The sequence below is a fragment of the Vanessa cardui genome, chromosome Z, assembly GCF_905220365.1.
Source record: "Vanessa cardui chromosome Z, ilVanCard2.1, whole genome shotgun sequence".
Lineage (NCBI taxonomy): Eukaryota > Metazoa > Arthropoda > Insecta > Lepidoptera > Nymphalidae > Vanessa > Vanessa cardui.
In genome coordinates this window covers 1,394,033-1,411,850 of record NC_061154.1, presented here as the reverse complement: position 1 = coordinate 1,411,850, position 17,818 = coordinate 1,394,033, and the positions used below count along the sequence as shown (strand labels likewise).

General features: G+C 32.6%; 1 protein-coding gene across 1 annotated transcript in view; it reads right to left on the bottom strand.

The window, feature by feature from the left end:
* The window catches only part of LOC124543082, a 34,510-nt gene extending 16,811 nt beyond the window's left edge, over positions 1-17,699 (bottom strand). The window contains exons 1-4 of the mRNA XM_047121115.1: positions 17,500-17,699; positions 16,692-17,326; positions 7,553-7,579; positions 6,171-6,296 (exon numbers count right to left, since the gene is read on the bottom strand). Coding sequence (XP_046977071.1) covers positions 6,171-6,296; positions 7,553-7,579; positions 16,692-17,326; positions 17,500-17,626 — 915 coding nt within the window. The 5' untranslated portion in view covers positions 17,627-17,699. The remainder of the gene's footprint in view (positions 1-6,170; positions 6,297-7,552; positions 7,580-16,691; positions 17,327-17,499) is intronic.
* Positions 17,700-17,818: the final 119 nt, after the last annotated feature.

The window sequence follows — 17,818 nt, the reverse complement described above, 5'->3', positions numbered from 1 at the left end:
CCTTAGCTGTTTCTTTATACAATTGCATATTTAATGCTATTTATGCTAATGTTTAATTGAATAAAATTTTCTATGTATATGTTTATTAATCCAATAATAAGTCAGTATTAACATCGATTAAATTAACCTTGTCTTATATACGACGAATTTTACAAATAATTTAAAACGTTTAAGTTAAAAAAGATGTTTCTAGAATTTTAACGGCCATTGCTAATTTGCACGAAACACAAATCCAAAGTCGACTCGAACTGTATTTATCCCCCATTCCGAAGTGACAAGCAAGCACCGAAGGCCGGAGTTACACCCACATGAAAATCCTTTCGGAAAGAACATAAATCGGACACTACAAGCGTACTCCTCTTTTTATCCTGGAAAAAAAAATCGTTGGAAATTCAAACATTTAGAACAGGTTCCTTGCCACCTTTAAATGCATAAAATCTTATGGACATTATAAAATGATGAGAACGCTTCGAAAGAATCGTTCAGTTCGAAACTTTGACAGTCATGTTTTCGAACGCATCTAAGCTTGTTCCGAAGCTGTGAGGTTATCAAGATGCACTCTCCTAATTCTCGTGTCGAAGCGCGCTAAATGTACTGACATTTGTTGTTTAGTCACAATTATTACAATCAAATACATCGAACACAAAAAAGACATTAAATACTATGATTAAAAATGCATTTATTAAAACACCTCAAATACATCATCCAACGAACCATCTCACGAGTAGAAAAAATCGAATAAATCGGAGTCATGACAAAAAAAAACAAACGAAGGAAATAACGAATCGTATTCAGAACGGAACCTCTAAACAAATACAAGGGTCGGTGACTATTAAACGGTCATAATAAAAGCAACAATAGCTTCAAATAAATAAGTTTCAATCGGCCACTGCCAACACCTCGACGTTGGCGCCAGAAACTAAATTACGAAGGCAATGAGAACGCTAACCTGTCTATTTTCAAATTTGATTGTAGCTAACATAACACACCCATGAACTCTTTAATAAAACGTCGGTATAAAAACAAAACTCGGCATATATGATTAGGTCGATACACGGGTAAGGTAGAGCCACTAAACAAACAACTATTACAATATTGCATAGTCACCGTGTTGGAAATCACTTATTGTGGCGATGACTTGCACTCGCGCGCAAGTGCCTTATGCTACGCGCCTAGATCGTGTCCGAGACCCCCCGTTTAAACGGATACGTAATCTAGTTTCATTGTTTTACAGTTTGTTTTATTTTATTCTTGTCAATGTTTAAGTGATAGCCACTTTGTTTTATATACACACAAAATTATTAACTCAGTGTCAAATGTTGTTGTCGTTTTTCGTTACAATCAAATAAAAAACGTTTGTTCATATAAAACTCCAAAATAGTCTGTCTATCTATTTGAAAAAAGAATTTCAATAAACAATTTATTATCTTGAATCAAAACAATGATCGCTTAAATAGATTCGAAATACAAATCTCAACTTCCTAATAGCACATTTTTTTCGGTCTGTGTCAAACACATAAACATCCAGAGCCGAGTCAAATGAGGCGCGTAAATCTCATGTTGCATCGACTTGGCGCCGGCAATATTCGAAGAGTTAGCACAGCCATTGTAAACGACAAAAAATCTACAACAATACAACAAAGTTCGGGTCGTGCTCGACTACCCGGGGTAACAGTCGAGCGTAACAAAAGGGCTCAGCTTCGGAATCAGATTTTAAATGGCTGTTTTTATACATTTTCATGGAACTCTGATGAGATATGGTTTAATAATGTTTCATATTCGTCATTGATTATTCAAATATAACTTTATAACCATTCAATAATAAATTTAAACAACAAATTTATTATCTAATTATGGTAAAACCGTATTAGTAACAATAATAATGTTGATATCTATTGCTGACATAAAACGAGTACGGTAATTGGTCATCTTAGTATTAAAATATATAAATCATTAAGGAAAATGACTGTCTTAATTAGAGCAAAAGATGTCAGCGGTGTGGATGCGTGCAACGTGCATAAATAAATCACAGCATAAACTGCTTACCGCGACGAAACTCCCACAGTCGACTGGGCGTTAATAGCGCGTGCAGCCGAAATATTAGACGAATGTTTGGAAATAATTTTTTACTTTGAAATCGTATCCCGGCGTCTAAGCGAGGCCACGTGTGTTAAAATCGCCAAAATGTTATTCATATTAACACGAACTTTGGGTGAGACTAATTGGGATTGTAATATTGAGATTTGATACCGACTAGACTTCATTGTGGGCTAGCGTTTGGATACATTTTTTTACATTTCTACTTTAAAAATATAATCACTTCTTCTCTTATCGAATTCACCAATTTCAAATATAGTAAATCCGTAAGTTTTTTAAATTGGAGTGTTTAAAAAATTTAATATATGTTAAGTATACATATTTATTTTGTATCTACCCGTGCCGACTTTGAAAACCGTTAATGAAAATATATTTTAAGAAACCTGCATTAAAATCTATTTCCTAGTTTAAAAGTTATGATCGTACCGATGACGAGAAGCGACTTTGTTTTGTACTGTGTAGAGAAGAATTGGTTTGTAAGATGTGATTACGTTATAAATATTCGTATACTTTACATAAATAACAAAACGTAGTAATTACTTATAACAGTTTAGATTAAATAAAATTTTACGTGTATCAATAATTCTATATAAATTAATAAATAAATAAAAACAATGGGCTGTCGTGTGATATATAAGCGCCGTTGCGTTTAGCACATAAATATTAGTTTTAATTGCGATCTATGTTCTAATTAATTCAAATTCTTACCGATTATTCGAGTGTCTGGACACATTCCCAACATAAATTTTCATTGTTATGGTACTTTTAAGAATTAATTTTTAATGATTACAACGTTCGCGATAATTGAATTTTTTAACTTATACGCGATTTCATGATCAGTACACAGATAGGGTTGTCGCTTATGTTAGCGATAGTATTATCAAATAATATTAATTTCAATGACTGAAATTTTACTTTTATAGCCCTAAGCCGGTGATACTCTATTTAATGTCCAATTCTAATTAAGTATTATTCATGGCTTTTTTATTTAGGCAATAAACATTCACAATATTTAATCATATGATAAGAATCCATAAACGGGAAAATCTTCTAGACTAACGTTCCTTTGCAATATTAAAAAAACAGCAGCATATCGACTGTGAAATATGTCCATAAAACATTCTAGATTAACAAATATAGCGGACGAATAATAAAGAAATACCGAATCAATTTACATAACATAACTTTTTAATAAAAAATATCATTAATTTGTAATGGTAGCCCTAGTCTAACCCTAAACGGAGAATCGTAAATCACAAATAATAACAAGAGGCTCTCCAACGGTTTATTGACTAAACAAACCTTCATCAACACAATTACATGGCCGTTAAGGAATAATTAAATAAATCCGATTCATCCTTTAAAACATCGACAAATCAAATACGATATTGTTTTTTTTACGAATTGCCGTCTATAAAAACGACCATGGTCATTACCACTGAGTCAGGCGCAGCAAAAAGATTTTATCTTTAATCGTGTTATCTTATTTGTAATATGAGAGTATTTTGTTTCAAGGGTAAGGTTTAAAAAAATCGCAATATATCCTTATCTGGAATAGATTAATTTCACATTCCACATTTTTCTATTTTACCTGTTACACATATTTTTTTTGTCACAACACCAAGGATGCTCGATCGTTAAACAAGACGAGCAGTTGAAACATATTTTCATAAACTAAAATGTTTTTAGTGAAAGAAGAAAATGATAATTTTTATTATTAACGACATCGTGGAACGAAATTTACGCTTTTGGTCCAAATGTAAAATTTGTTACGAGCGTACACGCGGTGTCAATTAATATGATGTCGGTAATGAAAGAGCATACAATAAATATTTATAAATATTTTGCCGCTACGACGTATATTGCCGAGAAGTAGCGGCTTTGTTTGTCAACACCAAAATCATTTTTCATAAAGCTATTTTTTTATGTCATTTTCATTTTATACAAATACATTTTTATCAACATATGTCATATATGTACAAAAATAAAATGCTGGCCAATGTATAAACAGTTTTTAATATTAAAATGGAATAGAAAACCATCGGATAAAAATGATAATCGATCAATTCGTAAAGTCGAAAATCGATAATTTAAGGAATTCCAAAGACTCGGAAACGGAGCCGAGCGTCCCCGCGGGCGGTCTTTAGTCAATTAATAAATATCAGAGCTCTTTAGATAGGAAGCAACGATGACATATTTAAGTGTCTCATTTCTAAGAGATACAAGCGGATCATATAATAAAAAATGTTGTAAGGACACGCACACAAAGACATTTCCACAAATCGATAATTCTATCATCGAGTAGGGCAAATACGAAAATAATCATCAAAGTGTTTTTTATTGGAGAGACGACAAATGTCAACCATCGTGCCTTAGTAGCAAACACGTGTTACATACTGTCTGACAATATTTACTGTTGCTTTATTAGTTGGATAAGAGAAAATGAAAACAACCGCACGAAATTTCAAAGCAGATGTTATAACCAATAGACTCGGCGACGGACTAATTGGAGACAAATTTGAAATAATACAGTGAATAATAATTAACTCGTCTTAGTTGCTCTAACACAAAGGTGAAGCTGGGACAAATGTTTCATGTACCATACCGCAAACATTCTTACGTTTAAACAAAGAAACTGCATTAGTTACGACATTTTTTAAGTAAAATGTGTTCTATAATACAATTTAAATTTACAACTCGTTACCACTTCACTTTGTTACTTCCGAACTTTGAGTTTAATGACTCTTAAAATACTAGTTATATAACAACTCGTATTAAGTCAGACATAGAATCATTCGAATTTATCTTTAGAGCAATTTACGGTGATATATATTTATTTGCAGATACTAAAACATTTATATAACGAATAGCAAAAAAACGAAAACCGCGATAAGGAATCGCAGGAAGACGTATTTATAAATCAAGTTCAATCAAATAGCGAGTGCACTAAGAGACAATCTCGGATCACTCTCATTAACTTAACTTAACAACAATTCACATATCCTCGAGGATGCCAATAAAATTCAAATCCAATTGCTCCGGGACTTGATTTACAACGAATCAATAAAAGAGAACGCTATCATTACAGATTTTATTGCGTATACAATAAAAGTAATGCACTCGAACCCTGGCCTAAATGCTCAAATGAAGACCTTAAGCAAACGTAAATTATAATGGATAATGGATGTATCTGATAAACAGTCATAAATACTGTTCTATTTAATAAAGTACTTAATAGTGATAGTTAATAATTTAAACGTACTTAAATCGCTGATACACTTGATGGATCGAATGAAAAACAAATAGAACGAAACACTATTAACAATATCGATAATATCGAAGATAATAAATGAGGAAGTAACAATAAATAATTTTGAGAGATCTTGACCCCTGTGGTTGTAGTTAAAACAAATGTAAATCGAGCCATCGATCAGCAAGGAATTAGCGATACTCAAGTTATATGACATCTATATATCAAGTGCGCGTAAGCATAAACAATAGTTGAAAAAAAGGGACTTGAGATATGGCTCGTAAAATAAAACAAGGGACGTCCGGAGATACGTCAAGATAGCATGCGGGGGGCGCGGGTCGGCGCCGAGACCTTCCCAATTAGACGCACACCTTTTGGACACATGCTCTGGTTCGGCGCTAACTAACGCCTAACAACTCAGGATGAGACCACTACATCCGTTAACGTTTATCACCTTTTTTCTGGAAATCTCTCCAGTTCTTTTTTTTGTTTGTTTGCACAGCACTGACGCAAATTTTAAGTGGTTACTTGTTGATGTTTAATTTTTGGATACTGGTATATAAAAATTTACAATTCATATTCTAATAAAAGACACCTTATTTTTACTTCATTGCTACGTACTCGTAAATAATTACCAAACATTTATGTTTAAAATAAGTTTGGATATAATTGATTATTATAGGATATATTTGTCGTAACTGGATAATATACCTAATTTTAAAACAAATCGAGAAAATTAATAAACCATTTCCAAAACCGGATGATCATCTAATTGCATTCATGCAGTGAATTCTAGTGGTCTGGTAATATAAAGCTTGCTTACCTTAGTACGGACAAGTTTAGAGTTTTCTTTGCACATTTTGGCAAGGGTGTGATACTCGCCCCTCGCTGCGCAGAGTATCCACTGCTTCTGCTTCGAATCTAATGGTCCCGTTTCTTTGTGTTCCAGCTGTAACAAATATATAGTCATATCCGGCGTATTTTGTTGACCAATATCAACTTTCAAATCTTTTATCAATATTGATTTATGTGTATAAAATCGATTTTAAATCGAGAATGTGTTGATATTGAAAATTAGAAAAAATATTGGTAGATAACTTTCACAACTTTAATTATAATTTGTGTTATCTGTGATACGTAGTCACTATATGACATAGGACATATTATAATATAATAAATAAAAATTAAAGTTTGAAAAAATCGCGATTGAAGTTTTTTATTTGATTTTTAACCGATATTTCATTTTCTGATCTATAAAATTGTATTCCAGGATATAAAGAACACTCAAATCTAATTCGTAAATATTTTCAAGTGTTAATATTCAATCTTCTTATGTAGCGTGAGTGAATGTTATTAATTCTATTTGTATGTTTGTTCTGTTACTGAAATGAAAGAACATTTTTACACGAATGTTACACTAATGTTCGCTATTTATTTTAACGCTAAAGAAACATGCTTCGAACAATCTTTTCTTTTTGTAATTATTAGGTTAACAGAAAATTAAGTTATTAATATAAATTTTAAGCGATATTGTTTTGTTTTTTGTAAGCTAAAATTATTATACGTGGTGACATGTTCATATGACAAGTATTCAGTGTTGGAGTGGCCGAGAATATTTTAACTACAGACGATATTTCTGGCGCTTTGAGTGTAAGTTTATTAAAAGGGACTGTCCGACTGACTATCAACGCAGTGCCTAAATTGTAGTAGATAATACATTTTTTGGAGAATTAAAAAAGGTTTAAGCACAATTCGAAATTTGAACTATTGGTGCACTCTATTTCCAAGTGTGCCACCTGATGGTCATTTGTTACCACAGCCCATAGGCATTAGCGCTGTAAGATATATTAACCATTATTTACATCGCCAATGCTCCACTAATATTGGGATCTAAGATGGTATGTCCCTCATGTCCGAAGTTATTCTCACTTGGTATACACGTATCACTCCTCACGTCACAACACATACATAAATAAGGACACTGATATTTTGGGGTTATATTATAATATTCTTTCGCCATTCAGCTATTGTATTCTGTGTGGTTTCAACCCAAATGGGATTGCACATAGCCACCACCAAATTAAATGCTATTTGGAAGAACAAAATACTAACATGGTCATAAAAATTTGAGGAAAATGAAAAACTTGTGTTTCTAAGAGAACTCGCAACTTTTTTTTTTATTTAGTATATTTGTTTTATACTTACCGATACTCTATCTTCTTCGTCGACACTCTGAAAATAAATACAACTGATTACTGGCGACATAAAAGCATAAATTATTCATAAAAATGACGCTCAACAATTTCTCAACGCGTACTATATTTTGTAGTCACTGTTATATATTTCTATAATATTGATAAGTCTGTTAATATTGCAGAATGCTAAACATCTATACATCTTACATATTCTTTTCACAAAAGTCAAAGACAATCAAATAAATGAAATAAACTTACTGCGCTGAAAACAAAAGATTAGGATTATAAATAAAGACTATATTTACATACATAATAAATATCTTAAAGACACATATAAATTAATCGGAACCTAATATTTCAAAATTAATAAATGAGTACTTATATTGTGAAAATAATATTTTGAATTAATGGTCAATAAATTCGAATTCTCCCGTCTTCAGGCTTGCGTTGCGATTGAAGCAGAGGACTTACGGTCATAAAGACCTTAACTTGAGAAATTTGACTATAGCTTGTATTGTTAATGCTTTAAAGTACAAATTTAAACGCGAGTTGATTGATATAGCTACATTTGGTTATGCGAGTTCGGGCGTGCGTTGCTCAGCATGACCACTTTACCACCTGTCGTTACATATTTATGTCTACACTATTGCCCTCACTGTTAGGGACTTCAATATTGACAAGATAACATCCTTAATGTGATGTGTTTGATTTAATAAGAAGATTAAGTTTGTACGTTGCCGGTTTTTTGGGTTCTGCGATAACGACAATTAACGACGAAGTAATACTGTCAATTCTCTTTGAGACTACTATCAATAATGATTGCTTAAGACTTTTTAAATTTGTGATACAATTGTTTGTATAATTTACAATAAAAATGATCATTTATTACGTCAGCTGCAACATTATTAATTAGGTTTTCTGGACTGAAATTCACTCAAGGACTAGAATAGTTTTGATCCTATAGGTCTTACTTGAGAAATTTTATGAGCGTGCGTAAACTGAGATTGCTTCAATAAATGGTTACAAGACTGATTTGTAGCACCTACATAACAGCTCACTACATACCGTGCTATCATACAACAAATCTAGCCGATTAACGAATAAATCAGGATTATACAACGTTGCAATTAAACGCTACTATTAATTTATCTACGATAAATTACACACAAAAACCTGTAAATTAGATACACGGTATAATGTAAAATTATTCGAAATATGCAACAAATCAACAAAACAAAAAGTTCATACATAAACAACATAAAACAGTTTCATTTCATTAAATTAATTGAAAAATATTCAAGAATAATGACCAACATCATTTTATAAGGTGGGAATTAGAGTTGAATTGTAAATATAGAACTACATACATAATGTAAAAGACAAAGTGTGGTGACTTAAAATTTACGAGAGAAAGAAACTCGAATGTATTGGAAGGAGTCAAGTCAAGAGACGCCAGTGCGTCGCCGTAGGGACCCGGCGTGCGTGCCTCGCCGCAGGACGTCGCCGGATCAGGGTGTGCGAAGCCACATTATGGTGGCGACGGCACGGTACGATCGATACACATCATGCCATCCAGCGTTGCTCATTATAATAGCTGACTTGTCGCCGCTGGAAATTTGTTTATCGGGATTTATTGGCAATACGTTACCAAAATTTTATGTGATTGTGATAGACTTCGTGAAGTGTTTGTAATTGAATATCCACAGGCGAAATACTACTTATTCACTACTTATTAACATTTACGTGCGTGGTAAAAGAAAACGATTAAGTTATGTTTACAACTTACTGATTTTATCGGAAATATTTTCTGAGTAAGATTAATTTAAGGAATACTTTTTAATGCGATTTCCTTATAAATAATTCCAGTAATTACTTATAAGATAAGCGCGTAAAAGAAGAAACGAAATATGCTAGCGTCTGACGTAAACGACGTATAAGAACAAGATAAACTAAAACAACATTCATATGACTAATCACGAAACTAACAAAAGTAAGATCATAAGATTGATTTTGTTTAACATGTCTCGTTATAGATAAAAAGAGCCCAAATCCTCGAAAAGATAAGAACATGAAAAGGTTTGCAAACCGCAAAAAAATGCTTACTTTTGAAAAAAAAAAACAACAAACTTTCCAATTTCTCGTGCGTTACTTGGCATCAATCATCTGGCGAGTACGTCGAAACATTTTTTCGTTTCACCCGATGCGAAAAGATCAATGTAGGAATTCAATTGTATTTCACGCCGAGCGTATTACATCTTTTATCTTTCAATAGCAGCTAATTCTCTCCTATTTCCATCGCATCGACAAGGCTCGTTGATTGTGGCATCCGCGTTGTTGATGGCTGCAAGTGATTCTCAGAGCCGAATAGCAGAGAGAGAACAATGAAATCGGTCATATTTTCCTGCCAGCTCGCAGCGGACCGTGATCGCTTATCTCTCGCATCGTGCATAACAACTACCATGAGTTTGTTCAAAACGATGACGGCGTTACTTAAAACGATGCTTATTTTCGCCAACCTCTTAATGGCTTTAATTATATAGCTTACTAATTAATTTTTAGAATAGACTATGAAAATAGACAGTACGTGTTTTAAGAGCATTATCAAATGAAATCTTCAATACGTTTTAATTTTTGTTATAGTTTAATCTGTCCCAATTTTTACAACATATAATTTATGTCCACAAGTAAAAGTCATTGCGACAAAGAAACAGATTATGTTGAATAAAATGAATATGATAATTAAGTCCATCTGAAATAAAGTCATTGTAAGTCGTTTTTTGTTATCATCAAGCTTGTTCGTATTCCTCAAAAAGAGGATAAAATTTGCAAACATTTAATCGTATTAACTGACTCAAAATTAAACATGAGACGTGATGACGCTGGCAATAAAAAGGTCCACTAAGTGCTAAGACACTAAAAACAAATTGAATTTCACGTTTAGCACTCACTTAGCAGAAGCTTTAAAAGCGTAAGATTAAACTAGCTACTTTTAAAATAACAATCAATGTTTCCGATTAGATAGGCGATAATGATGAATCTATCTAGAGCAATTTGTCTATTTTAAGTGATATCAATGTGATCGCTTCCCTGATGAACATGAAGTGGGAATATAAATGAAAATGTGGAGTCTAGAAATGTTGATTTCCATACAGGACATAATATTTCCTTGTATAGCATTACTTCTTCGAGTAAATGTATAAATACTGAATTTTTAGTAGCTTATTTTCGCTAGAATTTACTTTCCGAATTGACGGTATCCTAACGCTCAATTTAATTCTCTATTAAATTCAAATCTATACTAATTATATATGTGAAAGTAACTCTGTCGCTCTTTCGCTACCAAACCAATGAACCGATTTTGATTAAATTTAGTATGAAAGAAATTTGAGCTCCAAGAAAGTACATAGGCAACTTTTTTTCCTAACACATGACAAACAATCCCCCAAAAGGCGAGCAATGCCACGGGCTACAACTAGTAAAGAATATTTTGCTTTTCGTTCGAAATTTTATCGAAAACACCGACGGGAGAGTTTTTTGTAGGCCTCAGTGGGTATCAACTCATCAGTTAATCTATAGCCAAACAGCGGTACTCTGTATTGCTGTGTTTCGGTTTGAATGATGATTGAACTGGAGTAATTACAAGTACAGAGGACATAACATCTCAGTTCATCATGGTTAGGCGGGCATTGACAATACAGGATACGGATACAGAGAGGATATTAATAATTTTTGTAATGTCCATGTAAAGTTAGGACCACTTACCATCAGGTGGCTAATTTGCCCTTCTGACTTTCTATTTTAAATAAAAATAAAATAGCAATAACTTTTCCTAACGTTCAAAAAGCCCTAAACACCCATGTGGTCAATGTGCATGACCTTTTCGAAACACTAATGGGCCACGTGCGTGAGGAGTCACACGACAATAACTGTGTTCAGACAATTTACCAGTCACGAGCCGCTATTCAATACACTATGCATCATGAATAATGATTGTAATATTGACTTTAAACAGTGTAATATTGATAGCGCAATATTCATTTGGGACGTTACCGGGCATGCAATTTCATTAAACTAAATTGTAATCCCTAGCTATCGGTGTTCAAATCAAATCAATGTGCATCGACAAACACAGGAGACTATCATTTACAATTAGAAAAACCAGAATAAATATTAAGTCATTGTAATTTAATTACCCCTTTAAGCGATAATGTAGTTGATATTTTAATTGACCCTCATTCAAAGGAAGCGGATAAAAACTAAAAGTTTAACTCTCAGATCTTAAAGTATCCTTTTATAGCGGAGTGAAAAAAGACTGCACTTTCATAAAATCTTTGTGGATTAATTTTTCTAGAGTATTCCAATTGAAGAGCGGAAGCGACCGTCGTCGGTCTATTTCAGTTTTGATTTATGTGTCAGGATCTCGCTCGGCCGGGTGGCAATGTGGCATATTAGTGAGAAACGGATTGTTTATAATTTATTAGCTTCCGCGTCAAACGTAAGTGAATATCGATATACCGAAACTCGTGTCGATCTTGTTTGAACATTTGTAAGTGCTGCACTAATTGTTAGAAAGCCTGATTATTATTAACGTTGATTTATTATCGGATGACGGATATACTGATTAAATATTGCTACTGGTATCGTATACGTTTAAGATACGGAATATAGTTTAAAATAGTTTAGTTTTAACATCGGTATGTTGCCGCAAACAAAAATGTGTTTTTACAGCGGGTTAATGCATGCCCTCATCCTCTTAATAGGCTACATCGTGGCGTACGTTGTATAAAGCAATTGTAAAGTCCATTAGGTGCTGGAGGCGTACGCGACGCGGCCTAATATTTGTCATTAGGAGCTTTTGTTGTTTGCTTTGTAAGCTACCCTCACAGGGGGTGTTGTTCCACTCGTACGAGCCAAAATTATTTATTATATAAAATTTTTGTTTTCGCAATGAACATCCCTCTTCGGTTATTTTTAAATGTGCCCTTTGGGTGTAGTCATGTATTATTTAGCGCTCTATGGGCTAGCTTAATGTTTATGATATTGTAAAGCCACAATTTGTCACGTTTTTAATAGAATATCGTATAAAGAAGGTAATGTTCGTTTCCGGAGTGCCTCTCGAATATCGTTCGAGGCGTGTATTTAGCAATTTAGTTCACCTTTCCGATATCCCGGCGCGATCACGAAAAATGAACTGTCGATAATAATCAAATTCACGTCATTTTGACCGCCAAAGGGTCATGACGAAGGTTTTACAATTCAATTAGCTGCGCCAGGTGTCGACGGAGAGGCAACGTTAACCACAACGCAACATTTTATTATTCAAAAGAGTTTTATTAGAACAGATAACGATATTCATAGTTTTATTTTAATAATTTACAGTTGCCCTTTGCAGTTGCTCAAAGCCTGAATATTATTTAATATTTATAAGGGGCCATCTTGATAATGGAATGTTTATAGACGACTAATAGTGAAACAACAGTGTCATCGAGTACAAATTACGATGCAGTTTACAACAATAATGGAATTATCCACGTAATTATAGATTATACGCGACTCGAAACACAAGTTAATTTTAAAATATCCGAACGCGTTAAATTATAAATGCTTGAAATAAATAGTGAACGAAACGAGAATAAGTATCGATACATTTAAATAATGAGCAACAATTATACAACGACAGATAAGTTATAATACGTAATTCTCGAGGCACATGATGAAGTATTTAATAAAAACACAATATTCCCATCGAAATAGCACGCTAGCTTTGTTAAAAACAATTCGACTCGAATCAAACAAGTTACGACGTTGAATCATAAAACAGACTAAGTTTATCGCGAAGACAATGTCACTTATCACGTTTTTATGCCTTAAATTGTTCGACCACAGCCGGCTAACAGGTGTTTTGACCCTCGATTGAGTCCCCAAAATATCTATAATTACCTCACTCGGGTAATAATTAGGTAAGTAAATAGTATACTAAGTAACAAGGTGCCCAATTTAGCTGACGATTAGTGACTTCGAAATGAAAACATCTTGACATTCGGATCACGGAAGGGTTTTGATTCTACTAAAGACGTTAGAAGACAATCATATCGTTATGTTATACTAGTTATCGCCTAGGGCTTTGCTTGTATTTTAGGAAATTACTATCAAGCATATAAGAGAATTTAAACTTGCTTCATACACACATACAAATTCATATTTGAATTTATTCCATAATTTTGCAGTATGTTCCTTCGCATTTATAATATTAATATAAATTATTATTGTGTTTTATCAATTGTATCTAAGTATGTCTGACTATGTACTTCATTTGATCGCTGATAAGTAGTCTTATTTCCGAACTGGTACACATACAAATTATATAAATGTGCGTTAGTTTATAGTTAAGAATATTTTGATTTTGATTTGTTTTAGCGATTAAAGTAATCAAATTGACCAATTTAAAACCGGAACTTATTATATTTGACTTTCTATAATTACTACAGAGACGATATATAATACATATATTGCAGACTTCATAAATTTTAATTTACTATTTAAAAAAATATGTATTCATATTTGTTACTACGATAAATATATCAAGAGGAGAAAAAGGACGATACAGACTCAAATGATTTCTGTAAAAATGAACTCTATGTAGATTCAAATAAAATTCATTTTTCTATATATTCAAGAATAGATGGAAACTATCCAGCAGTGTATAAAAAAGAGTGCCTGTCACGGGTCTCAGTAGATACATCGAATTTGAATGGTAATATCGAAATAAGCATTTATTGAAATAATATATAAATTTTGAAAAGCTATCATTGAATATAGCAAAATATTATATCTTTCTCATTATTATATACACGTGCAGAATAAGAAAGTGGCTGCGACCGGGGAGTATGTCTACCTACATAAGTCAGCGTCTTACCGGATGCTTTTACGGCATTTGAGTCCGTCCGTCATCAAAAGCAAACCAATACATTTAGTAGTAATTAATATTTAGCACTTACTAATATTCACTTGTGTTTAGAATGAGGAAGATAATATCTCGGAATCGAACCTGCGATTTTTACCTCACATAGCGGCATAAACTAGTAATACAGAGTTAAATAAAACTTTATTTTGAACTAGAATAGTAATGAAATATTATTGTTTTAATATAATTTGTTAGTTTTTCGTGTCAGCGTGACCGTGAACGCATACAATATATGGTATATTAGCATATTGCTTATAATTCAATATAATTATAAATGGAATTCCAGGTTACAAATTGATGCCTCAGATAAAACTTTTTCGAGTTTTATCATGTTTAAATAAATTGGGGGCAGTCCATATCTGTGAGCTATAAAGGCCAAAACAACCAAAATATTTTTTACACCATATTCACTAATGCCGAGCCGCGATGGCCCAGTGGTTAGAACGTGTGCATCTTAACCGATGATTGCGGTGACCCCAGGCAAGCACCGCTGATTCATGTGCTTAATTTGTTTTTTAATTCATCTCGTGCTCAGCGGTGAAGGAAAACATCGTGAGAAAACCTGCATGTGACAAATTTCATAGAAATTCTGCTACATGTGTATTCCACCAACCCGCATTGGAACAGCTTGGTGGAATATGTTGCAAATCTTCTCCTCAAAGGGAGAGGAGGCCTTTAGCCCAGCAGTGGGAATGTACAGGCTGTTGTTGTTGTATTCACTAATGAATTTATATGGAAGATTTAAGCAAATAATTCTTTAATATTTTATGTAAATTGAAGTTATTGTGAAAAAATATATAAACCCTGAATTGAGTAGTATTATTCTACCTATTAGTATATTTACTAACGACTAAAATCCAAACATACTCCTCAAGAAAGGAGGCCATTAGTCACTCTCAGGATGTAAAGTAAACTACATCACTAAAATTATCATTTCTTGTGTATTAATGAAAGTGTGTTCAATATATGATTGAAGATTGATATATATTTATAAAGTAAAGAAAACCATCCCAACATTATACTCCAAACTTGTCTTTAAAAAGGTATATTTAAATACTTATTTAGCATAGCGACTAATGTATCCGTCCATTACCTAATTCCGTGTAATGATTTTATAATTAGTTCATGGAATATATACTTATGTACATGAATATTTTGTTTTAAGAACTAATTAGAATTCTTTTTCTTGTTTTGCTTTTATTAATTTACTAAGTTTAAAAATAGAATATTGGTCGTAATATTTGAATTATATCGTACAGTCAGGGTAAGAAAAGGTTCTTCACCTTAAGATCTATTTTCGTGTGCTCAGTATGAATGATTAAACCTGATTCACCAATTGAGAAAATATGACACTGACAGACATATTTTGACAATACAGTAGAATTTGTAATGACCAAATGCCATTAAAAAGGTTTCATGTTGATATGAAACTAGACGTAGTCCAAAGATGTTACACTATTTTGAACCAAGCTATCATACTATGTAAGTTTAATTTTATATGCAGATGTCATTTTAGTGCTTTAGTATCAAAAGGTACTAAGAGTTTACGACTTGATAAAGGAATTAATTTGAAAACTGACGAAGGTTTTCTTACTAGGTTGACTGTACCTACAAAGTTCTATAACTGTTACATTTCTTCTAAACTAAACTTTTACATTTCTTCTTTAATCTTGATTAAAGAAGAAATGTAAAAGATTTTGAATGAAGAATATTTTGTTTGTAATTTTTATATGAGTAATTAAATCTATAAGTAATAAGACAACATACTGACAAGGCTTATAATCCTTCATGTACCTTAGCAATTCAAAAGATCAGTTAACAAATAATTTACTAATATATATGTATATAATAATATAATAATTCTTTTATTAGGACATGTGAGTGTGTGAGAATAATAAGTAATTATTTATATTAATAACTACTTATATCCACTAAGAGTTAACTTTAAAAGACAATGAAGATTTTAGACAACAACTGTGTTGTTCAAAGCACTGCAAATCCACAATGAATTTATAGATTATTCTTATACTTATTTTTTTTATTAATATTGGTATTTTTCTAAACCTACTCTTATCCTACCTATTCTTATAAACACAAATATAACATACTTCATGAAAAATGTTTAGGACTACATACCTATAACAGTGTCCGTTATATGAAATAAATACCAAGGATCAAAACTTACCGAGTTATTAAAGCTGAGTTTTTGAGACTTGATGACATCGCTCTCGGATGCCATTCTGTTAAACATTTGCTTCCGCTCCTTAACTGATATTTTTTGTTCACTTTCAACTAGCATACTCTCACTGCGGGATGTGGTCAATGTTGAGGTCTCACTAATATCTGAGGTGTCCTCATTTGGGATAGACATTCTTGTATCTGAATTCAAGCTTGGTATACTTGACCTCTTCTCTGTAATCATTCTTTCGGTAGACTTTCTTCTCGGATGAACTTTTGGAGGAATCTCGTCAGCCAATGTGAGACTTTCTTTGCTCTCATTTAGCGGTATATCTATCGGAGGCTTCTGTGTAGGAATTGCTGATGTATCTTGTATTATATTTGCTAGAATACTAAAGTCTTGATTGAGTTGTATGGGTGGCGGTGGGCGATATGGCGGTTGGCTATTATTTTCTTCTAGTTCTACACTTTCACTCGAAGCTACAGCTGGTGGCTCTGCTGCTTTATTTTCAACAACTTCATCACTTTCCTTTGCACTATTATTCATATATTTCTTTTTCAATATCAACCATTTCTCATTATTCTGATTTTTGATAATAGCCAGTGCGTTGACATGTTTTTTGAATGTATTCCTGGCTTCGTCTACAAAGTTATTTAAAATCAAATGTTAAATCAAGGCTTAGAAGAATTTACTTAACAAATACGCTTTTATTAACCTTGGTAAGATATGCTGTATTTCTATTAGAATAAGTATGAAATTTGCATAACCTAATTAAAAGTTCAACGAACAGTGTTATCAAATTATTTTCACTCACCTCGCATGTCAGGATTCATTAAAAACACTTTGAAATGTTTAACTAATTCATGATTTGTGACTTTGCCATTGTGCGCTAACATAAACTTCAGTATTTCGTCAAAACTTAATTCAGCCGGAGGCGACATTATATCAATTTACATGAATCACAGTAAAAGGTATCAAAACTTTGTGAGCAAAACTGTAAACGTCAAAACAATGTATTGCAGGAGTTTCGTAAACTAGTAGCGTTTCGTTTTACGTTTGACGCGTTGCAACGAAACATTTTGTCGACAATAGAATTGTAATATATAAATATTAAAAATCGTTAAAAAAATTTA